Source organism: Anopheles merus, chromosome 2L, assembly GCF_017562075.2.
Source record: "Anopheles merus strain MAF chromosome 2L, AmerM5.1, whole genome shotgun sequence".
NCBI classification, from domain to species: Eukaryota; Metazoa; Arthropoda; class Insecta; order Diptera; family Culicidae; genus Anopheles; species Anopheles merus.
In genome coordinates this window covers 46,732,913-46,759,562 of record NC_054083.1, presented here as the reverse complement: position 1 = coordinate 46,759,562, position 26,650 = coordinate 46,732,913, and the positions used below count along the sequence as shown (strand labels likewise).

Sequence of the window (26,650 nt, the reverse complement as noted above, 5' to 3'; positions counted from 1 at the left end):
ACGGTTCCGCTTCGCTAAAGCTATACGCCGCGCTCAGCACAAATTAAATCGTAAAGCGGAAACTTTTTCTCTCTGTCCGCGTCGCCTGGTTGACAAAAGAACAGAAGAGAAGAAAAACACAAACTGGAAGACGTGAAACTTTTGGTAAATTATGAGCGCCACTCTGTTGGCTCATCCTTTTGGCAACGTAGAAATCATCCTTTCGAACGCCGCGGCAGTGTCCGCTCGAGGACGATTGCACAATAGTGTCCCGGGACACGTTCGCCCACAGTTTTGGGAACAACAGACAAACGGAAGGGAAAAGGGCAACCGAGATAATTCCGTAACGGTCCGCTCTGCCACGGTTTTTGTAAGAGACGTGGCCGCGAGTGATTACACGCTCATTGCATCGGTCAGTCCAAGGCGCACGGTGCTACCCTCAATGCACGTTCACGTTTCATCGACGTGACTTTTACTTTTTCCCCCTATTTTGGCCGTACCGAGTGAATAGAGTTAGTTACTGGGACAGGAAATCCATTCCAAGGTAAAACAGCATGCCCTGCTAGAGAGGATAGAAGATTTTGCTCACGAACGCCTAAATTTATGGCGGTTACTGTTATGCAGGTTGTGGTTTGTTTGATAAAACTTTTCCACCGGAGGCGTAAATTGTGCAACGTTTTAAATAGAAAAAAGCCGTTAAATTAAAGTTTTTTAAAGATTCAGATAAAAATTCTAATAAAGTATTTGAAAACGATGATGTTATAACATCCTAACCATTTCCTTTTTATAATAAAACTATAGCCATAATCATAAACACATTTTAAAACATGTGATGGCAGTAACAGTAGAATTAGGACTCGTATTTACTATCAATAAAAGCAAACAAAATCCTGGAACTGGCAAACCCATGCCTCCCACTGTATAAAAACCCTCAGCGGAAGAGGAAAAACTATCGTTCACTGCTGCACAATCAACTCGTGTGAAAAGAAAAAACCCAAATAAAAGCGAAGCAAAAGAATGAAACGCTGCTTTCATGCCTTTTTCCCGCTCGCCAGTCGCTTGCTTGTGGTATGGAAATTGCACCAACTTAGCTTAAATATCATAAACATCAAATAAACCGGGTCGAGGAACAGCGCACACGCCTTCCTCTTTGCAAGCTGCCAACCAACCGACAGCATTACGCCACCAAGGCCACCAGTGTTGCGGGCTCCGGTGCGAGAGCGTTGACGTGGGTGTATCGTACGGTCTTAATTTTACATAATTCAGCAAATGAAAATTTATTGCATACGCTCAAGGGGTGGTTTTGACCTCCGCACCCCCAATCCCAGCACCAGCTCCCGTTTCCTCGATCGGTGTAACGCTTGCACGGGGCTGTCTTCAACTTTTTTTTTTTTAGTAGGGACGCGCCTTTGCCGTATCTTCACTGCTTGTAACGGCAACACAAAGACGGGGGGAGAGAAGAAAAAAAAACCAACCGTACTTTTCAATGAAAGCAACAAACTGCTGGTTACCCTTTGAAGAAGAGGGAATGTAAGGCAACCTAAAGCGAAGAGTAAATCGGATATCGGAAACGGTACGGGCTTCATTTCTTTCTAGGCCAAACCATCCATACTGGTGGGTTGCGGGTCTTGTACATTGAAAGCGCAAACGTACGGTTGCTGCCATTGCAGATTTTGAGCAGCTTTTTCACTTCTTCTTCCACCATTTCCATTCTTCTCGAAGCGACAATATGCTACCGATTCGTGCAACCTTTGGCTATCTCAGGATCATTGAATCAAAGTTATTGGTAGATATAAATGTAATCTGAATAACGATTGATCAATAAAAGGAACTGTGCCGCTGGTTTTCAATGTAACGAATTCGGTGTAACATTTGGAAAGCTAAACTATAATACTTTTGTTGTTAATTCGTATATTTGAAACGAAGGAATATTTCCTTTCATCAAGTAATACTAAGCGCCTAAAAGTATGCAAAAAGTGTTTTTGCGCAGCTCGAAAATAAAAAAACATTGCTATTTTAACGGGTTTGCTAAACGCCTAAAGGTACGCAAGCTCGTGTTTTAATTTAAACCAATATCAAGTTTAACAATAATATTAAATACTATTAATTAATATTCAATATTAATACTAAACAAAAATGGTTTAAGATATAAATATATAAACATTCTAAATAAAAAAAAGCAAATAACCAAGAATATACTTGCGCATATTTATATGAAAAGGAATAAACTATTAAAAAATACCACTCCATCTCAACTCACACTTGTCCCTAATGGAAGCTTAAAGCAGTAATACTCTCTCTCTCTCTCTCTCTCACTCTCTCTCTTTTTAAAAATAACCCTAAAGGTCAAACTATAACCTCAAGCGCAGGCTCCCCTTTTCCAACGACGCATTCATACATGCATAAAGCTGAAAAGGTTCAACGGCAGCTCAACCGATGGTCAGTTAATGGGGCGTGCACCATTTTTCCCTCCCCAGGTTCGCCTCACGTACACTGGTGGACATAAAAATAGGAACTTTTTACTGTGACGAAAGAAATAGTTCTTGTCAGAAATATTTGGTAGCCCCAAAAGGACTGTTTAATGGTTGTTGGGAGGAGGTGTTGCGGTGTTCCACAGAGCGAAAACACATTCTAACGGTCAATGTGATGACCGTTATCGCTATCACTTCCTGACAGCGTTTGGCCATATCTTCGATGAGCTTACGGCATTCGCTTTCGGGTATGTTTTTCCCACATAACCCGCAGCGTGTCCTAGATCATCGGCTGAACGTGCAGGGGTTCTTAAGCTGACGTTGAGAGTTGACCACAGATTTTCAAATGGGTTTAGGTCAGGACTCAACGCAGCACGTAGAACTTGCACATCCTGGTTTGCCTAACTTGCAACTGTTTGCGGAGAAAATTAAGCATGAAACTGTCGAGATGATTCTTCGCTCCGAAATGTCCGGCAAACATCTTACGACTAAGTATTTTTCTATACCCTTCCGAGTTCAGTGTCCCGTTGATACGGAACAAAGGACCCGGGCCGTGCCAGGAGAAGCAACCCCACACCATTACGTGGCCGCCTCCGTGACTTCGGGTTTTTATCGTATTTTTCGGATGATACGCCTGATTAGGAAGGCGCCAGACGTATTTAATGCCGTCCGAACCATCCAGATTGATTCTGGACTCATCCGAAAAAAATGATTTTACTCCACAAAGATGGATGCAGCTAAATGTTTCGGCAAACCGAATGCGCGCTTCTACGTGGTGCGGCAGCAGCTTACGAACCTTCCGCGGTCTCCGGGCACAGAACCCAGCGGCGTGTAAACGGCGAGACACCGTTTTCGCCGAAACTTGCAAACCAAGCTCCTGCTGATTTGAGCGCAAGTTTTGAAAGGATCCGCCTTGATTATCTCAACAATCTGCGCGTCAACGTCGGCCGTTGTTTTTCGCGGACGACCTGTCGATTTACCGTAGCCTCGCTACGAATGGCGTTGTCCACAAACGTCCGTGAACGGCCGAACGCCTTACAGATTGTCTTGATTGGCACGTTCTCACGATAAAGCCCCTGAATGTGTTTTCGCTCCTCTGGTGTGCAGTGCTTTCCGCGACCATGATGATTTGTGGAATTTTCAACAGCAACCTTTCACCTTGACCACTGATGGAAGAATGAAGCTCAACACGATTTGGCTCTCCTTATACTGCCGCAAAACGCTGCCGGCACTCAAAACTCAGATAAGTAGCGCACCAAAAATGAGAGTATAAAGGCATAATTCGACTATTGCAAATTCAGTACGCCTCGAACTGTTGGCGATGACACACCTAGTGCACGCAAAAAAAAAAAAACACACAATTTTTTTTTTCCTATTTTTATGTCCACCAGTGTACCAACACGAAGGGCCGAACAGAACGAAATTTATTAAAATAAAGCATAGCACACCAAACGGCCACGGTTTAACCACACTTTCCCGATTGTGCTGATGGAAAGGATCACCGATGCAAACAGCAAATGTAAAAAAAAAATACACTCCACTCACCGCACCGCATTCGGCTGGAAGAGATAATTTTCTGTCTGTGTTCCACCAAAAAAAAAAAAAAGGAATGCAACTGGCAAATGAATGCTTAATGCATTTTCACTACACCGCGCTTTTGATGGGTGGGAAAAATAAAGTGCACACGCTGAAGATGACACTCGCCCATCGATCCGTTGGTGTGACCGACCGGGTGAGGTGGGACCATACATCACCACACGCAATGGCATGAGGTGCAAAATTCGTTTCACAGCTTGTTCATTCGTTTTCCCTCCCTTTAACTGTTTCCTTCTTTTTCGAGTTTTTGTCCCGCTATCTGCCCAAGCAGCGCTCTTAAAATGAGGTTAAATCACTCACTGGACGGATCTTGCCGTCTCTCTCTCTCTCTCTCTCTCTCTCTTCTTTCTCTCTCTCTTTCTCTCGTGCTCCTTCACTGCCATCTCCTGGCTCGTGTTGTGGTTTATGCTTCGTCCGGATGGCTGCACACCATCTGATCGGTAAGATGATTGGCAGCTGGAAAGGTCCTTGAGCTCAATTTATGCGACCGGTGGTGTGAAAATAGTTTTTGCTTTGATGTGTGTAAGAGGGAGGATTTTGTTGCCGACCTTCTGTTCCTTTTGCCACCACTATGCCGCATCCTATCGCCCGTACAAGCTCAGGGTCGTGTGACAGTGATCCTTTCACGTACACATCGTTGCCCTCAGCCTCATCTCATCCTGTGGTGCCTTGCGGTACAAAATGTCAAAGAAACGTGTCACGTTTAGAGTGTAAGTTTCTCTGCCCTTTTCATCTTGTGGTGTGTGAGTGTGGTGGGAAGCTACTTGAAATAAATGAGAATCTTTCTAATGTGACATTTCTTGCCCAGGATATTAAGAATGAATTTTGCAGAAATTTTAAGATCACAAACATCATGCAATGTAGTTTAATTATTTTGAACCTTTTGAATCTCAGCCAATTTAAGTTCATAGCTTACTTTCAAGTGTCTGTTTAAAAAGCTTAAAAAGGCGTAAAAAGGGCAATTTATTTGATTTTTTATGTTCTACACTGCATAACACTTTCTGCTGCAGCAGTTTTCGCTAGCGAAGCGTGCGAACCATATCAAACATTTATTTCAATTTCTAGCACCACTCGTTTCGACACGTTTAGCCTGCCCGGGTGCCGTTTACTCCCATCAACGGCACACCACCAACGTACACTCGCCACCCTGCAATTCCCATCTCGCACTCACTTTCCAAACGGTCTGTTGCGTCATTGCACCGCCATAAATGCATAATGAAATTCATTTTCTCACATCCTGTTCCCTCAGCAACAGCAAAGAGTTGCAGCATCGAGGCTGGGTGTCTGTATGTGTGTGTGTGTAACAATTTCCTGGGCTTTCCCGGACGAACAAAAAAAGAAAAAAGGCCCGATGCACAACTTTTACCAGGCAGTAGGCATCGTGGGCTTTCCCCGAGTGTACGAAAGGTTTCCAATCATTGCAGCAAAAAAAGAAAGAAGGGAAACGGTCTCCTCCGCCCGCACGCGTTTCCCATCCGTTGTGGACTATCTGCTCCGTAGCCATTGTGCGAGCGAATGGCAAACGAATCATAAAATAAGACCCAACCAAACCAAACCGCCAGAAGTAATGCGCCGGAAAACAGGGCATCCCCGTTTGCCGCCGAAGCAGGATGGACGGTGTAAAATAACTTTGGCTGCCGCGTTTGGGCTCTATCTGTGCTGCTGTGCTGTTCTCCGGCTCGCTCCTTCTCTATGTACGCCCGCTACACTAGCAACGAGCTTAGGGAAACGTTGGCGCGAAGGGCTAACAGCTCTGGAGATGTATTAAAAACTTTTTCCCTTCTATCAACCCTCGCTTTCCTGGCTCCTTTTTTGTCGGGTGCCAAATTTACAGCGGAAGTGAATATTAAAGTTATCGTTTTCGCTTTACACGCACGAGCACCCAGTTTTGTGGGTGTCATTTTTGTGTGTTTTTTTTTTTGGGGGGGGGGGGGGCTCTTTTCGGCAGTTTTCCCACACTCGAGACCAGAGTGGCAGTGGTGGTGGCGGTGGGAAAACAAAGTTTAATGCACGAACAGTTCCCATTAGGAACCCAATTACGTTCGTGGCTGTTTGGTGTGAATCCATACGCTCGAGAGAAGTATCGGGCAATTCATTCTCAGCACGGACCCACACATACATACACAAATGCACTTCATCCGTCCAGTCTAGTCCACAGGCAGGCCTACATCTTCTCCTGCAGGGGTGTGTTTTCCATTCCGAATGATGGGAAGGAAAAGTTTTACAAATACATTGCTTTTATTTCCAGCAGCTCAGTTCCTGTCGGTATAAATTTCAACATTCGGTGAAGCAAAAAAAAACAAGACTCCTCTCAATCGAACCTTATATTTGTAGCGGTATTTTGTAAGTCTACCACGACCACGGCTCACACATAGGGGCAGGGGACAGATACCGATGGGCGTTAGAGCGGGCAGTTCATAAATAAAGTTTGCTGCCTCCGTCTGCCGCTTGTGTGCTCTTTGCATCGATGGAAATCAAAAGCGTACCGAAGCAAATAAAACCCAACCACCAAAAAGATATTGAGCAGGAAGGAAAGAGAGGAAGAGCGAGAGAGAACAGAGGAGAAATGTGTCCGAGAGATGGACCGCACGATAACGACTCGGAAAACATGTTTGTGTCCTTTGCAACGATCGTTCGGTCAATGGTGGAATGGAACGATCAAAAGCAGGGAGAGCTCATAGTAGAAAAGCCGCTGATACTGTTTTATTTTTTGTTATTTTTAAAAGCGAACCAAATAGGTCGTAGAGCCTTTGACGCTGTAGTTATAATATAATTAAAGACAGAAAAAAAGTTAAATATCACTATTAGAAATCTGCAAAATATTGAACATGTGCAAAATTACTCAAGTTAGACTACTACCATTGTTGAAAGTAATCATACAGATGGCGCTAGAAACGGATGAAGGAACTTTAGCTTGATCGTTCTAAATTTCAACCAAATTAACATAAGCTTCAGTAAAGTGGTTATGGTTTGCAAACATTAATTTTAATACTTGCTTGTTTAACAAATTAAATAGTACATAATATACGCAATTTCGACACTCAAAAAAGCAAAACGGGGCGAGCACGCGGTACATCCGTCCGGGTCGGAGAAAAGATGAAGAGCGCCGAACTTAGCCGAACGCGTACGTCAAGCCCTTGCCGCGACAGGGTTGAGTAGCGGTGCTGCGCACAACAGTTATAATAGCTTACTGTATCGATACCCTGAAAAAAGTCTTCAAGAACCAAGAACCTTCTTGATCGACCGTTCTCGATTGACAGAACCATGATCGCAGCGCCCTCTTGCAAGATAATGCAGTACTATACTCACAATATTTCGAAATATTGCAAAAACCGTAATGCAAAACTTCAAAAAAAAAAAAACACCAGCACGATCACAACACCTGTTATTATTCTAATCTTCCTGCCAACATGTCCGTTTCACACAGCTGCGAATGGCACCGGTGAGAAATAACATCAACCAAACACAAAGAGCAAGCAAAGTTGGCATCAGGACAACTGTTCCCACCCAACAGCATGTGCCGGTACCCGATCGCGTAAAAGCTCCACACAGTGAATCCAAAACATGCTCGCTTTTCCAGATTCCGTGTTGCTTTGCTTGCTCCGTTCACTCCTTGGCTCACGGTGTCCCTATACAGTACCTTAACCTTTTCCCCCTTCGTTTTAGAGTGTTTCTTGTTTCCCCCTGTGTTTCGGGGCCGTCGGAAGTGGAAGGAAATTAAATTTCTCCTGCTCGGCCCAAGTTCCCCGTCCTGCCCTTCTCGTCCTTGGCAGGCGAACAGTTCGCCACAAACCTTCCGCACCGTCCGCACCGTTTTAATGCAATCCATTATACTGCTGTGACGCCGAAGCGGGACAGAACGCCCCGGCAGCACATGTGAACGGGAAATTGTATATTTATTTTCTCCTTCCTTTCAACTCAGCTCCTTTCATTCCACCATTCACTGTTCACTTTCATCCCAAATGCAAACCAAACGTTGCGTTTTTTTTTTCTTCTTCCAAGCGTTCCAAAACATTGCTGCTCACAACGAAATAAAACAACACTAAAACAAACTCCTTTGCTAACACCAGCGTGTTACTCTCGTTCTCAGTTTGGGGAGGTGAGTTCGTTTAACGGTATGTGGAGCTTTTTTCGGCACAGGCCGTTTTTCCGACCTGTTTCCCCATTGCAAGGCAAGTGCCTCCACGTACAGCCGCCGAGATCCTTGGCCTTTTTTACCTTTTTTTTTGCTTTCTTGTACCACCGTCTCCCCTGCTCCTCCCCTTACACCACACCTCTTTACGTCATCAATCTTCCTGCTGGTTCTCCGACCCTCGCAGGAACGAACATATGTTATTGCACTGCTCATATTTCACAAAGTGTCCGATAATGATGCATTGCAGTGGTCCCGAGGCAATTTCTCTACCGTTCATTTCTTTTTTTTTCCTTTTCTTGCAGTACACACTACGCTGAGGGAAGAATTGCAAGCTACCTAAACCGGGCGTTTGTGCACGATACAACGGGCCACTTGTACTAAGGGGACGTGAAGTTTGCTTCAAACATACGAAGCGAAGCCTAGCACTACGCCAGCGCCAGCTTGGAAAGAGTGGACTACACTGTGGAACGATTCGGTATCGTGCGAAGAAGGTTTAAATAAAACTGCATCTTACTAATTTTGAAAGCCGTAAGCAAAGCTCTTGTGGTAATTAAGAACTATAAATCAAGAATACTGAATCATTTCATACGTCTTTTAGTGAATGAGCTATGCAAAAAGATGAAATACTTCATGAATTTGTAAAATGATTCCCAAAATTATGTCCTGCACTCTTCCCACAGTGCATATATGCCTTATCCGTACGCTCGCCGTTGTGCTGGCTGTGGAATTTATGAATTTTCCGTTACCCCAAAATACTTTCCCCGCAAGCAAACTAACTCCAAACCCTCTCCAAAAACAGCAGACAAAATGCGAGCACAGCATTCCTATTTTCCTAATCGACCGAAAATAGGAACGCTTGTAGAAGCTATTTGCGGGTTCACGTCTAGCACAGCGGGAGTGTTTGTTCCCACCTGCAGCGAAAAACACCGTGCTGGAACTGTACAGGTAAAAACTTCACCAAAACTCTTCGTCAAGTTGCATTCCATCCGCAACTGCCTCGACACTGCCCTGGAGCACCTGGAGATGGCAGGCACCGGGCGGTTGGGGTGAAAGATCGATGCCATATGCAAACCCGTCTTAGCGGTGGGGAAGGCAAAAGAATAGTCCAACTTACCTTTCAGCACGTGCACGTAAACACTCGATTGGCGCGCGTTCGCGGGAGCACAGGTGTAGTTGCCACCGTGCCGGGCCGTCGCATTCCGCACCGTCAGGATGCTGGAGGTGAGCTTGTTGTTCGACACGGACACACCATCCTCCTGATCGTAGTTCACCATCCGATCCTCGTGGTACCTGTGGCGAAGGGAAAGAAACCAGAACGAAGCGGTTAGAGGAAGAAGAGCGAGAAAAAAAACCACCATCACGACACCACACCAAACAGCAAAAGCAAGCAAAATGTCACCGACGGGCCCGCTGTGTCCTTTTAACCAAACTTCGTCGTCGTCGTCGTCGTTGTCGTCGGCGACTAAGCACTTGTCCCGGTGTTGTCGACGCTGCGAGCGTATTTGTACTTCCCTTTCCACTGCTTTCATCCCCTCTTTTTTGATGTTTTGCTGGTGGTACAATCGGTACCGGCTTCAGCTGCTTTCAGCTTCGCTCAGCATAATAAATGAAGTGGAAGAGATTGAAATTTGATACGCGTTCATAAATCGTCTCCGCACATGCTGGTGCTGACAAAACACCATCGCACAGGTAGACAAGGCGGTGGCGGTGTGTTGCCTTGCACCTCTTGGAGGCAGACTGCCGGCTTGATAATGTGGGAAGGGGTCATGCAAAGTGCGGTGGCAACGGTCGATTTGAAACAAGCCAACCGGCCGTTGAAGGGAGCTGAAAGGCAATGTAGACCCACATGATGGTATCCAATTCTTCGCTGCCTCTTTTAACCTTTTGCTGGCATGGTGTGTGTGTGTTAAAAAGCTTTAAAGGGACGTCTTTTTTAACACGGAAAATTACTCCATTAGGGAGGAACCTTTAATCCGCAGGTTACTGGCGAATGAAGAAGTGTTGCCTAGGTTACGGCTCATAAAATCCGGTGCCTACTGGTGACAGGTGACTGTAACGGGGGTTTTGCTGTGAAGAGCTTTTTTGCGTATGGTAGAATTAGTTTTTTTTTGTTCCTGTATCCACAAAGCTCTACCCTAATATTGGCGTCTAATGTGTGCTGTGAAAACGATTTGGACTTAACTTGGATACAAAACACATTTTAATAATCCTTTCAACGGAACATAAATATGCCAATTCTTGGGTAATTTTAGGCATTACCATTTACCAGCATTGATTTTCATTTAAGTAAAATTATTTTAATCTTTATTCCAATTCATCTGATGGCTTCTTGACGACAATCCACTTCGATTAAAGTTTGCTAGTTTAGTAGAACCTCGATTAACCGGTGGGCGGTTTAACAGTGTGCATGAGTGTCACGTTGGCTAAAACGTTTGTTGTGCCGCTGTCTAGTGTCCAGTGATATTTCTATTATGAATTTGACATGTTTGGGCTATTATCCGTGGAAGCCGATTAACCGGTAACCGTCCGGTCCCGAGCTACCTGGTTAATCGACGTTCTACTGTGCCATGACAAATAGTAATCTCTGTAAACAGCTTAAAACATGGCCGTTTTTATATCTCTCTCCTCACGCTGAGCACTACGAAACGATAGCAGCGCCCTCTTACGGATTAATCATTTACTGCTAGCTAGCAGTTTGGAGGATAAGGCCCTTGGAGATCACATCAGGCAGGTTAGTTTTTAAAGTTTATCATCAATGTTAGTCTTTCCAATTGAAACCATTTCATCTCATCTACTAACCCTTCATAATCCTGATCAAAGCTCATATTGTTTAAATAAAACCTTGAAGACATAGCAACAAAAAACTTCCACCACGTCCAAACCAAAGCTCAAACAACATGTTTTACCTCTCGTGACCTTCCAAAACGTGTCGGCTATCCTTCAAAAAACGACCGCCATTTTCTCGAATTAAACCTATTGATCTACCGGGAGTGTTTTTTTTTTTGCTTCTTTTCGTGAACCAAACTCTTCCCATCCAAAGGCATTCACAAATACCTTTGCCCACTGGCTCGAATCAAATCCGCACGGTGGTGCGGCACGTGATCGAGAGATGTTTGTGTTTGCATTCCATGGCGCCTGCAATAACTCTGACCAGTCCACTGCGCACCGCGAAAGTGGGACAGCCCACCAGCACCATCTCCACCATCTCTGGTCTCATTGCGGAGGGAAAAAGGAAAGAAATTGCTTTCCTACCACAACAAAGCTCGCCACTACTCCGCCATCGAGCCGGGCCTTTCCCCAGTTGTAAAAGGAAAGTGTGGTGGAAAGAAAAAAAAGCAGAGGAAGATCAGGGGTACCCCATTTTATGATTACGACGCATTCCATCACGCCACGCCAAACAACACAAAAAAAAACATCAGCAAAAAGAAATGCTTCTTCATCGCCATTCTGCATGCCTTTCGATTCGAGGGCCAGCGCTTTCACCTCACGCTGAGATGCTGATCTCGGGCCCGTGCAACGTATTCGGAACCGTTTCATCTTTTTGCCCACATCAAACGGCGACCCATAGCGAACGAGGGTGACCGAAGCGAGTCCCAACTCCGCCAAACACAAATTGTCCCCGCCCCCACGGTCACCGTGGCGGCTTTTGTGTGTTTGGTCGGTGGTGGGTATCGTGAAATTCGCGGCTTCCCTCCGTCTCCGTTCGCCCACCCAACGGCACCCAACGTTGACGGATATTTATTTATTTCATTTCATCACCACCCGTTTGACCCCCTTCCAGTCTTCCAGTTTTATATTCATCCTGCACTTCTGCACCAACCGATATTTGGCCCCGCGCGCTTGCCGTCATAAATCTTTCATAACCGATCAACCGAAGCTGGCACCGAGGCAGGTGGGTGCACGGTGGGCACGCGGGTATACTTACCAAAAGACGTACAGCGGGCTTTCGGTGGCACGTTTCAGTTTGCATTCCAGACGCAGCGTCGATCCTTCGTCTATATGCAAATCGGGCGCTTCGAGAATTTCTGCGACCGCCTCTGTGTGTGCGTGTGTGTGTGTGTGTGTGTTGAAGAGAAGGAAAGAAAGAAATAGCATGAATTCAGATTCAGTTGGTTTTGCGAATTGCATTTGATGATACGGCTCGGGGGAATGGAGAATTCTTGTTCTATTTATTGAGACCGATTTGGTCGCAGATCTCGAATGCTGGAGATGACAGATAGCAAAAAATCGGAATTCTTCAAGGTTGTAAAACAGCTCTTGTTTCAAGAGGCACCATTTTTAGAAGTGTCAAGAAAAAAGCAACCAACTAAGAAGCTTCCGTGTTCAGGTGTCATAAACAGGAAAAGGCGACAAACAGGCAAAAAAAAAATGTCAAAAATCACCCCAAAAATATATATTCTTCTTCCCCTTTTGGACTCGTGTCTCGTGGCAGACCGCATTGCCACGTTCCCCCTGGTGACTAATAATTCAGCTGAAATTTCCATATAAATTACATTTTCTGATTTTTTTTGTTGCATCACAGGTACGCAACCGAATCGATTAAGAAATTTCAACCACAAACAGCCATTGACCAACAGGGGAGGAAGAAAAAATACACAGAAAAGTCCCAACCCACCCCAACCCTGCCAGACAATGGTTGATGCAATGGAAAAGCAAAAAAAGCGACCCAAAATATAGGTTGAGCCACAGTTATGGCCAGACTTACCGACGATCCTAAGCTCGATGAATATCGACTGGGGTGGATGGGTGGAAATTTGGCACTCGTACAGTCCTTCGTCCTCCTTGCGGGCGTTCTTTATCCGCAGCGCCCAGTTGCCGAGGTGGCGCGTATGCTCGACCAGGAACCGGTCGTCGCTACTGTACGTCGACAGGCCGACCGTCAGCAGCTGGTAGTCTTTCCGCCGGAACCAGGACACCTGCAAAAGTGGGGAGGGTAGGGGGAAAGAGAGAGAGAGAAAAAAAACAGTGCCGCATCGATGGGCACACGATCAAGTACTGGAGCTGTCAAGCATCAACTGTCATACGAGGGGTGAGCAAAAGGAGCAAGGAGTCAGGTGAACAAGCAACGAGCTGAAAAGCAACGCGAAGCAAAGCTAATGGCAGCGGGGTTGTGTTTGAAGGGACAACACTGCACCCGAAAGGGGAGTGAAAATTTAATTTGAACCCATACCCGTGCACACAGCCACAGTACCCAGGCAGCGTGCGCCTTGCTAAGGCAAACTGGCACTGGTCGTGTCGTTGAAACCGATGGCCCTTGACCGTACTTGTCGAATTTTACAAGCCCTGTCGACCGTTTTGCACTGCACTGCTGTAACGTTACCTCTTTCTCCCTATCACTCTAAGGGGTCTCTCTCCCTCTCTCTCTGTACCAGTGCACTTTGGCATGGGTTTTGTGGATGCTGTTGCCGCTGCCAAAACACGGCCCAAGATATAGCCCTTTCTATGTGAGCGTGCGCGCGCGCGCGCGCCAGAACACTACAGCAAGCGATCGTGCACAAACAGGCAGGGCGAGAGGGTTGGCTGGATAAAATTTCAATTAGCAATAAATTCCTAAATTTTCACTTGTTGTAATTGCTCGGCAGATGGTTGCGTCTCGTCCGTTGAGCCCGATGAGGTACCACACCAAATAGGCCTGCCTATTTAGCCGAAGCCGGTGGCCCGATGGGATGGGGTGGGAAAACTTTTGAACGGTAAAATTCATCTGCTATCGATTTAACCTTGCCGCATTACGGGGCAAGTTGCGAAGAGGCCGAAACCGACAGCGAACATGCTGTAGCAATTTCAATTTACAACGAGCCGGGGGTTTTTTTTTTGTTATGGTGGAAAGAATGGAAAAGTTTCCTTCAAGTCAGCGTTTCTTTTCCTTCGATTTTACGTTGCATGGTGATTGGAAAAAACAAGTTTGGTAAGATACAATGGTAGACAGGAATGAAGGTTTGCAGGCTTCTTGTGGGGGTTATTTTTGAAGAATCGATAGCTTTGGAATTTTTACTTATTTTTGGCGTTTTGAGACATGAACGTGCCGTAGTACACAGCTTTTTTTAGTTCTTGCTTTATTTTTTGGCATTGCGAAAGCGATTTTAATGACGTCATCAGAATAACAAATCTAACATAATGATTCTCTTTAGTAATCTGAATCAATAAGTACACTTTTACAGTACTACTTTTTGCACTAGAGGGTGTTGCGTGGATCGCAATGATCAGTAAACTAACAAACGACGTAATAAAGCGATTCAAAAAAATGCTTCCAAAAAATCTTTATGCACCCATTTTTATATCGCAATATAGCTCCACTCCTGCGACCAGCTCTATTGCTGTACAGCAATTTAAAATTTAAAAATAAAAAACCAGCAACTGAAAGCAAAATCGAAAATGCTGCCACAATTGAAAGCATCTTCGCTGACCCATATAAAATGCTACCGTCTAAAAACGGCAACGCCCAAACGTCTTCGATGTCATCGATCTAGCTACGGTCAAAAAACAAGAATCGGAATTCAAGAATGCAAGAGATGGAACGAGGAAGAAAAACCTTTCCCTTCCAAAGCTCCACAGCCGGAAGCAGGTTGTTTTCGAACTTCCTGCCGCTGCTTTGCTACATTCTCCCTCTTTGCAACTCTTTGCCAGGAGGAGCGCACAGATTGTGTACTGAATTGGATCGTTGTATTGTATTGAAGAGCAGCAGAAGCAGAGAAAGAAAATCAATCTGTTCGATGACTATCGTTTCGCCGCCCTTGGTGCTGGCACTAAGCAGAAAACGGTAAGCACGTGAGCAATAATGTCCAGGAACTTTATGTTTTATCATCGCCGCCTGAACGAAAGCTACGAGAGTTTCACACGGTGCTAGAGATACCTATATATATAAAAAAAAAGATTTCCTCCTTGGCAATAACAAAAGTCGGCACGGATGTCACTAAGAGCATCGTCATTTCTGGACTTGCAACAAAATACCTGCCCCACCACCTTTCTACGCTGCTTGCTGCAAGCGTTTAGGGCAAGGTTTGAACAAATGGAGCAAAAGTGAGGGAACAAAAACGAAGAATTACTTATCCTGCAAGTAGGTGCACTAAATATGTTTATTGATTAATCCATCGGGATCTCGGGAAATATAAATGGTAGAGCGATGTTATTCAGCGTTGCTGCGGATGTTTGGAGCTTAAAGCCCGAATGTTCCGTGTTTAATACTTCAACAAATTTGTTAAATTTCATTCCATTGTTTACTAATGTGCTAATTTTGTCTTGCATTCACACACACACACAAACAAGGATTGCGCACATTGCAACAATAAAGATGAGTTGCCGGTACAACCACCAAAACACAACCCACCGTGGTAATTAATCATGCTGCTGAAGCGTAAACGCTTACGGAACGGAGGGGGGGGGGGGGAAATGGGATTTAAGAATGCCTTTCATTTACACAAATTAACGGATAATGCAGCGTACTTAAGTTAAACACGGAACGGAAAAGTGTAAATAAAAGAAGAAAAACCCAGAACAATAAGCGTATGAAAATTGAAACGTAAAAGTAAACGTTACCAAACAATAAAACAGAAGCAAACCAAAGCGTCTCGACTAACAAAATACTTACTTACAGTGGCTGGTGTTGTCATGGTGACGCTGCAGGGCAGCACCGCTAGGCCTCCTCGTTGGCTAATTACTCTAGTGTTATTCTTAGTAATAAATTGACTTTGTAATGGACCTAATGAGTTTCGGTGCGCTGCCTTCGCTTCGTTGGAATCTGGAAGAGGGAAGAAAGAAAAGAGAAGGTACGGAGGTTGAGAAAACAAAAAGAGATAAGCACACACACATACACACACACACGCACACTGTGAACCCGAAACCACACCACACTGCACTGCAGAAGCAGTGGAAGCAATGGCTGAGCTGAAGCCAAAAGTAGGCGGCCTGCCACTCGAGCTGACATTAGCATCATCGGTTGCGCTGGAACGCCTTCATTTCGCCTTCCCGGCCGCCACGCCAGCAAGATTAATGAGTTTTGGCGACAGATCGTTTTCGGAATTGGATTAAAGCCACGCCCCCCCCCCCCCCCCCCCCGATTATTATCATCCAGGGCAATAAAACATCACCCAACCCAGCCTCGCCCGTACCGGTGCGGTAGGTTTTCTCCTGCACGGGAAAGCAAATGCAAATATCATGTCGTAATGAAGTTTAAATTTGCCTCCTTTCTCCTTGCTTAATCTCATTCTGTGCTACAAACACTCTTTCGGCGTGTGCTGAAAGGAGAACCGAGAAACAACTTTCTCACACACGCGTTCCATTTTCCCCCGAGGACAGCTCAGTTGTTGTCATTTTCTCTTTTCTTTGTTGGCTTTCACAAAACAAAACCAGCAGAAAGTGGCATGTTTTCCCTCTGTTTCCCCCGTTATGAAAATGACTCCTGAATTGGCACATTTCCGATGGCTCATCAGAGAGAGAGAGAGAAAGCTGTGCGCGAATGCGCAAGCATAATTAGCAGTCGCACGGTGTGTTGGCGTAGGAAGTACACGACTTTTCGTTTTACTCGCCGCGGTGTGTTGATGTTTTCCGTTTTTTTCACCTCCACGCAGCTTTCTGGAGTGAAGTTGCCCATTGCGGAAGCAGGGCGAGTTGTTTTAAATGGAAAATTTTAATTTCTCGTATCAAGCTCACGGAAGTGAAGAAAGTGACTTATTAATGTTTTATAAGATAATGCTTTCTTGTTTTAGATTTTATAAGAGCATTAAGCCATTTCATAGAGAGTGTCACTAAGCACGTGGTTGATGGTGCTTAGAAAATATGGTAAACAAGTACTGGCAATTGAATAGCTCTTTATAATACGGCTTGTTTATTTTTCAGAGAGAGGTTAATCAAATTATAATTTAGGTTTTTTTGATTAAAAAGTCTCTCCCAACTACCAAACATGAAACGATCTTGATTACTACTGCAATCAATTTTTAGGTTTGAATTTTTAAACAAATAACACCAAAAGGAACAGAGAACTCCATATTATGAAGTAATCGTAGTATAATTGACCAATTATAAGTGAAAAAAGCTCGAAATGAATCAAAAGTATGCTTCCAGTTCTAATATTTTACAAAAATCAGTCCTCCACATACTACGTACAATGAAACGCTGTGTTTGCATCCAATTCCATTAAAACATCCATAATCAAATCGCGCCCATTTGCTGAAACTACACATTTTCCCATACCATCATCGAGCAACGTAAGCATTACACCACGCACAGCGTTTGCTTTATCGCGGAAAGAACGCAAACACACTGTACACTGCGGTTTCCAAAGGAAAAAAAAAACAATGGCAAATGCTCATGTAATCATGTGGCAAGGACCTCATCATCGTCAGGTCTTCTCATCAACGGTACCCATTATCAACGGCTTCGCCCGCGTCGTGCTGTGCTATGCTGTGTGTGTGTGTGTGTGATTGCATTAACATTTATTACAACTTTCCGGCTGCCCGGTTTGCAAATTTCCGTCTCATTAGGAACGCATCAATGCCACCATCAGCCCGACGGCAAACGCCACTGCACGGCCTGCTCCTCCGTTTGGCTCCCGGGGGCGGCACAATGAAGCACCATCTCGCCGGAAGTAAACTGACTAATGACAGACCACGAAAGCGGTAATGTTGTTACTACCAGCGCGCCCGGATGCTTCAAGGGTCGGTAATCAAACCTCACAAGACACAGCTAATTACATGGCTTATTATTGCTAGGCGCTCTGCCCAACACTGGCTGCTCCGGGCTGCTCCGGGAGAGTGATAACAGGAAGGCACACTTTCTTGACGCTTTCCCAAGTACGGTTGCTCTTCAACATACGACTGGGGCACACGGCTGGCGTGCGGCCGCTACAAGCTTGCTCGCCGATTCTTGGCGTCTTGCTATATTGAGATTGCCATAATTAGGCGCAACGCAGAAGTACTCCGTAATTTTGCATTTTGTGTTTATTTAATTCAATTCCTCCATTCGCTGCCTGCGTTTGATGAGCAGCGGTACTGAACGTGGAAGCACGCCCCGGGACAATCCGGATGTAATTGGCTTTGCCGTTGGACGATGTGCCGCATTGGTTTCCGATTGATTGAGTGATTTCAGACAGCGAGCTCAAGTGAGCGAAATTCCATTGAACTGATTTCATTTTGTGCCATCAACGTTACGCTTGCCACGGTAGCGGAGCCGGCTGGGGTGTGCTGAGAGGTAAAAGGCGTAAGTAAGCCAATCAATCCGAACGGAATCTCACTCGCTTCTGTGAAGCGGCACACGGCGATGATTGAAACGGATTGAATCAAGCATCTTAATTGCACAGTCTTGCTGGTGCACAGCGATAGAGATGCATCGTTACATGCATGTGGTGCTGTGCAAAAAGCGAAAATGGAAAAGTGCCCATCATGCAAGTCTTGCCTCTAGCACGATAAGAGCGCTCGAGATCATAGTGCGGGTGCAGTCATTTGTTTGAACAGCATTCCAATGACGCTGGCGGTATTTCGCTGGAATATGAGCAAATGATGAAGGTAAATATTACCGCACCAAAGGGCTCTGTCATGTGCGGAGCATTCGTCATTCGTGAGGAGATCTTATGTAATCAGAGAGCTTTTGTGTGTGTGTATGAGTGGTCTTTCTAGATGAAATTAGCAGTGCAAATAGCACTCTATTTTAAGGAAAAGAGAAGTGTGTTCGATTAAGATAAGAGCTCAATCAATGGAGGTGCCGGTTTGAGGGAAATTTCAGGAACAATATCTTAAATGAAACCCATTACCATTATAGTTGCCAATTGCCTAACAAACGAGCCCTTTCTATTGGACTCGTTGAATGAGTCCCTTCTATTAAATGTTTTTTTATATTAACCAATCACATATTTGATATCCTTTTCTTCATTTTCTTCTTATTCTTCTTCTTCTTCTTTTTCTTCTTCTTCTTCCTCTTCTTCTTCTTCTTCTTCTTCTTCTTAGGCACAACAACGGTTATCGGTCAAGGCCTGTGTCCCTGTATCAAAGATGAGTTTGCCTTTCAGTATCTTATTGGTTTACCATAACGAATTAGAAAAATGCTTCATTCGGGACTTGACCCTATGAAAGGCAGGTTTTGTTAAGTTGTACGAGTTGACGGCTGTACCACGAGACCGGCCCAATGAATGGCCTTTGAATTGGAAATAAAAACAGAAAAGCCTTCTTCTTATGTGCATTAAATGGATCATCCTAACCCTGCTGGTTGGTTATTAAAAGATCCGTTTACTTTGAAGTTCTCAGCAACACACTGTCACACTAATAACAACATAAATAACTATCCCGGGTTAATATCCTTAATGTGCTTCAAGATACACACCTTTGCCGGCCCATTTCTGAGGAAAATATACAATCATACTGACATGGCTGGTAGGCACATCGTTTACGTGTAGCATGCCGCTACCAGCCTAATACGTCCAAAACATGCAATCATTGATGTTGATGTTTGAGTTTGATGGTATTGTTGTCTTTTTTCCTCCTCCCAGCCCCTTTCTTACCGTACATTTTAACGCCACAACTTAATGGAACTTCCAATTATGCAGTCAATCAAACGCAAATCGAACTGACAATTGGAACATATTGCCGCACGTTGCTGCTCCGGAGAGCCTTCTCCTTTTGGAGCATTCATCATGTGTCTCTGTGTGTTGCCATCTGTTTCCAATATCTGCACCGGATACACTTATTACTTCCCACCCCAAAACCCAACCCCTTTGCTCGTCAATCTATTTGTCAGTCTCGTTTTCGGTTACTTTAACTTCCTATCGTCACCGCCACCACAGTCACGGAAAGATCGATGCAAAGTACATTTGCACCCTCACACCCTTTGGAGCTATTTGTCATTTTACGTATGCACACGCACACGGTACATACAGCCATGGTACATTTCGTAATGTATGCAATGCAAGGTAATTGATTCATTGTTTTCCTGTCACCATAAATTATACCTTCCACTACCCATCATCCCGTCACACAGTCCAACGTCCTCGACACCCTTTGCCTCGCCCAAGTACTAAGACGGGCACTAAGGCGGAAAGAAAGGACAGCCTCGTGGCCATGAATTTGCCAGCTACACACGAAACGATTGTTTCACTCCTTCACTGCTGTATGATTGATATGAAACATGGCCATACTTTATTGCTCACTTGAACGCGCACAGCCCAGGTAAGTGGTTGCCTCCGGGGTGGCCATATCCTCCGACAACTCGAAAAGTCACTGGCACTGGTTTTCTTCTGCCTTTTTTGTGAGTGTAGAAATATTTCCACCTTTCCTTGGGAGCTGGTTTTGAAAACTGGTTCTGGGGGGGGGGGAGAGTGGGGCAATAAATTATGCAAAGCTTGATGTCATCTGGGGCCGGTTCCGGACCGAAACTGGACCCGAGCACCGAGAACGAAACATGCTTCAAGCTCGTCCACCGCTGGAAGAATCAACCAGCGGCAATGGCTTAAGTGCAGCAAACACTCCCTTCTCCAAATCCTCCCCCTGAAGCCATCCTTAAATGACACTACCCCAATGCTGAGCTTATCTGCTGTGGCTTCTTCTGTTTGCTCGCTTCTTCTCCCGCTAAAGAACACAGTCGAAGACCGCACCTGCGCACCCTGCAGGCCAAAGTGTGCGTACCGGTTTGCCCAACACGTTGGCGCTAAAATTGTTGATTTGGGAGCCATTCTGGAGTGAAATTAAGAAATTTGCTTTTAATGAAGCACCCTCCCGGGAGCAGCGGCCGGAATGGTTCCGCGTAACAACACACAGCAAAGAGCCCCGAGCTGCATGGGAGTAAAGAAGCACCATGGAGTAGATAAGAAACGGGAAGAAGGCACTTTCTTTGGACACATCTTGACCGTTGGAGGAGAGTGTCTTTGCTTGTTCTCCTTTCCTTTGGTAACAAACGCGACTTGAAACAACCCAGAAAGAAGATAGCAAATGCTGGCGCACACACATACAGAGAGAAAAAAAAAACATACTACTTTTTAGCGCAGCATTTTCCAACCTTTGACAGCGCGAAAAGCGAAGACGACAGCGGACACTCGACACTCGCCATGTTGGCTGCATGCATAATGCAGTGCAAGTGCTACTGCGGCGAGTAGAAGCGGTGAGGCGGGCGGGTGAAGGGTTGTAAAAGTTTTTAATTAATGGTAGAGTTGTAAGAAAAATCACAAATTTTAATTAGATGATAAGGCCTGGCGGTGCCATGCCTGCGTTACAGGGCCGTTTCAATCAGACCGTTGATATTTTGGAAGGGAAGAGATTGTTTTTATCACTTTTGTCCCTCCAGCCTTTTTTTTAACTTGGTTGTTTGACACTTGCTAAGTAACTGTTTCATTAAAAGTGTGTTTTGGGTGTGTGTATGTGCTCTCGGCATGAAGCAGGTCACTTTGAAGAAGCAATTCGCATTAATTTGGTATAAATTTAGAATGAAAGGGCGAACTTTTAAATGGCATATTTAAGAGACTTGTTTTTGTGAGACTCTTCGACCAAGCAGATTACATATCATGAGTAACCAAACTGAGTTTTTTTTTAAATTAGATTTACATAAAATAGATAAGCTTCATGTAAATTAAATAAACAATCGAATGTAGTAAAATTAAATTCTCTATTAAATAGAGAATTTTGTTACAAAAATATATTGAAATCTGCAACAATTTCTGACCATTTTCTAAATATATCTCCCAATGATTGTACTTCTTTTTTTTTGTATATAATTTATTGCCAAGAAAGCACACAACGGAAACAATTTAAATCATTCATAACGAACCTTTTCCAATTCACGTTGACAAATGCTTTAAAATGTGGGGCAGTAAATTTTATCACTACTTCCTTCCCAACCATATTATGGACTACATTTCCTTTTATCTATCGTTGTTAGCCAAATAGGCTAGTAGATAAATTTTACAACCACATCCATACACAGCAGCACCGTGCCAGCATATGTTTGCCGTGGGCCATGTGTTTTTTTTTTTTCGTTTGAATTTCTCTCTTTTTCCTTCCTTACGTTCATGAGCGAAAGCTTTAAAACTCATTTCATTCTTCCCGGCCACCCCCGGGGTCCGCTATTCATCATTTTTACCTATACGGAAGTCCATTTTTATTTTTGCATGAGTTATCCCGAAATCCCGCACAGGAAAGAAAGGAAAAAAAAGTATACAGCACATGATTGAGATTGTATTGTATTGTGGATGTATGTGTGTGTGTGTGTGTGTGTGTTTTATTTTTTGCTCTTAAACCGTCAAGTCACGGACTTGTTTTTTTTTACTACGCAGCGCTTTTTTATTATCATTCCCAGTAAAAAAAAAGTGGAGAAACTTCACTTACTCTTAAAGAAAAAAAGCAGCATAGAAGGTGCGTGGCCTGCGGGAGACATACTGACTGCATCCACTGCGGGGTAAGGTTCTAGCGAAGCTGGCAGTAAAGGATAATCCTACCATCCTTCCGTGACCAACATTTCACGTGAAGCTGTGCGTGTTTCGGTGTGTTCAAGATTTATCATACTCCAGCAAACGTGAAAGTCACTCTCGCTTGCCCTACATACGCACAAAGACACACGTAGCAGAGTAGAAGGAGCCAAAGCACAACAACAACAAAAAAAGGATAAAATCATAAATCTTATCTTCTTAGCCCGACAAAATGGATGGCGACGGTAAAAGTGAACACAATGACAATATTTTGCGAAATTGCGCAAAACCCCAAAAAAAAAGTGTGTGAGAAAGTAATAGGAGTCTCGCAAAAAAAGAAGAAAAGAAAACTGTATATGAAAAAGAACGTCCCCAGGATGAGCGTGGGACAAATCTTGGCTGATGAGTGAACGAAAGTTAATCATCTCGAATGATGATTGGGTCAAACGAGCGGGAAAATTGATCTCACATTCATTCATAACCCGTGGCCTACTGGGCGTCTCCATCGCATTTTTCATAATGCTTTTTCGTGCACGGTTCATAGAGTGTGAAGAGCGACTGTTATGGCGGAGAGAGAGAGAGAGAGAGAGAGAGAGAAAAACTGCTCAATGCAGGACGGTGATCAATTTCCATACAACAAAAACCTCCCATCACCCATGATGGCAACCCAAGCAGAAGCAAGCAATATGTTTCTGCAAAGCAAGCCCGGTTCATTGTTGACAATAGGGATGCGCTTCCTTTTGACTTTATACCTTTACCTCTAAGCTTACGAGATGCCCTTTTCGGATCTTTTCTTCTATTCAAATCCCCTTTTCCGCTCGATACATGTGTGCCTGTGTTTGTTCGTTCCCTTGCTTCAAGGAAGATAAAATTGAATTTGTGGTTTTATGCCGTAGCATACCGTTTTTATGATGCTTTCTCTTTTTTTTATCCTTTACATCCCAGTGCATTGGTATTAGTATTTGTTTTTTTTTTTTTTTTTTTTGACTCCAATCACTCCCCGTTTTTCCTACCAAACTGCAACCACATTGTGGTGTCGTAGTTGCGTAGTGTCAGATTTCTTACACAAAACACTCACGCCATTGCGCCACTGGGTCGATGCGTCGTCACACATACACACACGAGCACACACACACACCATTCCGGTTGGTTCCGGGTGGCAAAAATAATGCCTGCCTGTGATGTGATTGGAATAATTTTCATACAAATGTTACTTAATTATTAACGCCTCGTCGCCGTTAAACCTGTCCCCTCTTATTGTCCCTCCCCTCTCCCTCTCTCTCTCTCTCTCTCTCTCCCTCTTCCACATTCAATATCGATTGCGATTTGACCAAAACCGTTACGAAACGGGCTCCGACACCGCTCCGGAGTTGTGTGTGGCCGACCGAAAATGGGAAACCCTTCGCTTCGCAAGAAAGTAAACGGTGAATGTTTCATGACGTCGTGCCCTGGCTTTCTATCTGCTTGCGCTTTGTTGCGGTCGTTTCGGTGCCGGCGCCTCTCGGAAAGCAAACCGAGCAAACAGAATCTGCTAGCAAATGTACATTTTATCAAACCGCGGCAGCAACCAACTTTACGGCCAACGGTACAGCAAAACACCAAACAGTCCCCCCTCGGTCGCCCGCCAGCGGTCGAAGCGGCAGTAAGCAATAAATAGCAAACTACATTATCCCACTTCCCATTTCTATGTGTCTGTGTTGGAATTGTGATCGGGTCAAGATGGTGTGAAGTCCCTACCCCGATACTGGTTGTGTCTGGCTGTGTCGTTCATTTTGCTGCCGGTAGGTTTTTGTGGCTTGTTTGCTTCCTTTTTTTTTGCTTTACGCTTCTTGGGTGGGTCGGTTCAGAGGGCAATGAAGAGTATACGGTCGGCAAATACGGTCGATATGTTTTCGATAAGCGGTTGGGTACGGTCGATGCAGCACGTGCAGCGCCTGCAGTGCAGCGTTTTGCAGCAGTCTGTTGTTTTCATAGTAGGGATGTGACCGAAAAACAAAGCGTTGAATGTGTTTCCCTTTTGTTGCCCACAGAGTTTTTTCTTCAAATTAGTTGCAGTCATTTATTATATTGGGATTACTTTGGGATTTGCTGTATTTACAGTAAATGAACATATTATAATTGTTATTTTAACTGCTTTATTGTGCTAAAATGATCAAAAACACTCAACTGAATAAGTTTAGAATAATCCTTAAATAAAGATTTTTAACATTTTGCTCTTATTCCCCTGACCGCCCAAAACACAATGATGTGCAGAAATATAATGCTATTTTGCACATGCTTGCTTTTTTGCCAAACCACTCCAGGATGATTCGCTCCGAAATTATTCCTCAAACTGAAGAATTTCCATATCTCCGTCGTCCAGTTGATTTGCATTTAATACACTATTCAGCTTCATTCGCAAGAATAAGTCACAGTCCCGCAAAGCAGAGCTCCGTTTCTTACCCGAAACCCGGCGCTTCTCAGGGTCGCTTTTCATCCCATTCAGCAAAAGGGAATGCATGTTTGCTTCCCGGTTTTACCCTGGCTGCCATCATCATCATCATCATCATCAACATCATCAACATCGTCCACATTTCCACAGCTGCACGACCATGCAAACGATGCTCATAAAAGTTGTGAATGGGATTCCATTTATTTATTCCATACGGCACCGAAAAATATGCTGATCTTTGCAGCGCTCGGCATTCGCTACAATATCATCTCCTCCAGGTCTTCTTCTGTGCATCCTTCGCTACGATGCTGCTGCAATGGGGCCCGGAATGGAGCAGTGTAATGAATTCTAATCTTGCAACAAACCGTTCCCATGCAGCACGGGGTTGCTCGTTTGGAGTCGATAGGCTCTGTGTTAGTCGTTGTTGTTTTCTTTCTCCTTCTTTTTATTCTGGAGCTGTCCAAAGGCTTCCCGGAATGTATGCTGATCTCATAAATTGAATCTGCCAAAACAACAGAGTGAGTCAGCAGTGGTATGTTGGTTAGCATGTATAAATCTCAATCTGAGTGGGCTTTAAATTAAACTCATTTAGAGTGCGGCTGAACTGGCTCGAAGGGTTTCGTCACGCCCTTGTGAATGAATGGTTTTAGAGTGAAAGCCCGTTGGTTTTGAAATGGATTAAACTAAAATTGGGTTTATCAACAACAATGCTACCCACGAACGCCTGAATGTATGTAATATGCGCCTAAATGTATGTAGAGACGTGGTTTATGTAATTCAAACACGTAAAACACCGATTCAGCAGATTTTGCAAAACTACAGGCACCGTGAGAAGCATTTTCTCAAAATTTTTTGTTAATTTCATGGCAAGATCCGTATCCGATCGTTGACTACAACTAAAAAAGCTTAAAATAACGTTAAAATCTAAAACTTTGCACTGAGATTTTCTCGAAGCAGCATATTTTCACACTTCAAAAGCCATCCTGTAGGAGTTATTCAAATAAGTCTTATCAGAATTCCAGTAAAAGCAGTTATATTTAAATTTAGACCCAACACCTCTGAACAACCAAACTGCCCACTGCCTTGAAACCCACATTCACTCCCACTGCCCCGGAAATCATAAAACTTTATCCGGAATGGAATCCAAAAATTTGTCACCTCGTTTGCCGCCTTCCGTTCCCATGGCGCCGCAACCTTTGACAGGCGAAATCCTTCAATTCATTAGCATACAAATGTCGTTGATAATGTAACTTTACGCTCTTACAGCGAAGATCAGCCCTGGAGGGGAGGGGGGAGATAGTCATACCTGCCAGCACCTCTCCATCCCTCTCACTCCACTTCAAAAGGTAGCCAACGTTCAGGGCTGCACCGTTGCCGTATCTGTTCCCACTGAAACTGCGCTTCTCAAACGGAAACGAGTCCGCTGATCCTTTCGAAGCTATAAATATCTGAACTTCGCTCCGCACAAAGCCAATGAAAATCTGTTCCGGGGCGCTGTCAGTAGAAACGAAAAATGCTCCCGACCCCGACGCTTGGGAACGGTGTACGGAAAAGGGTTTTTTTTGCTACCCCCTCCCCTTCCCGCAGTTTCCCAAACACCCGGGAACCAGCTGTGGCACACGCTCGGTGCTTGGATGAGAAAGTTTGCCGCGCGTCTTGTT

General features: G+C 44.5%; 1 protein-coding gene across 6 annotated transcripts in view; it reads right to left on the bottom strand.

The window, feature by feature from the left end:
* The window catches only part of LOC121593388 (Fc receptor-like protein 5), a 52,032-nt gene that overhangs the window by 9,940 nt on the left and 15,442 nt on the right, over positions 1–26,650 (bottom strand). For all 6 annotated transcript variants that reach the window (XM_041915679.1, XM_041915682.1, XM_041915681.1 and 3 more), the window contains exons 3-6: positions 15,771–15,916; positions 12,887–13,097; positions 12,107–12,218; positions 9,296–9,471 (exon numbers count right to left, since the gene is read on the bottom strand). In XM_041915679.1, the coding sequence (XP_041771613.1) occupies positions 9,296–9,471; positions 12,107–12,218; positions 12,887–13,097; positions 15,771–15,916 (645 nt within the window). The remainder of the gene's footprint in view (positions 1–9,295; positions 9,472–12,106; positions 12,219–12,886; positions 13,098–15,770; positions 15,917–26,650) is intronic.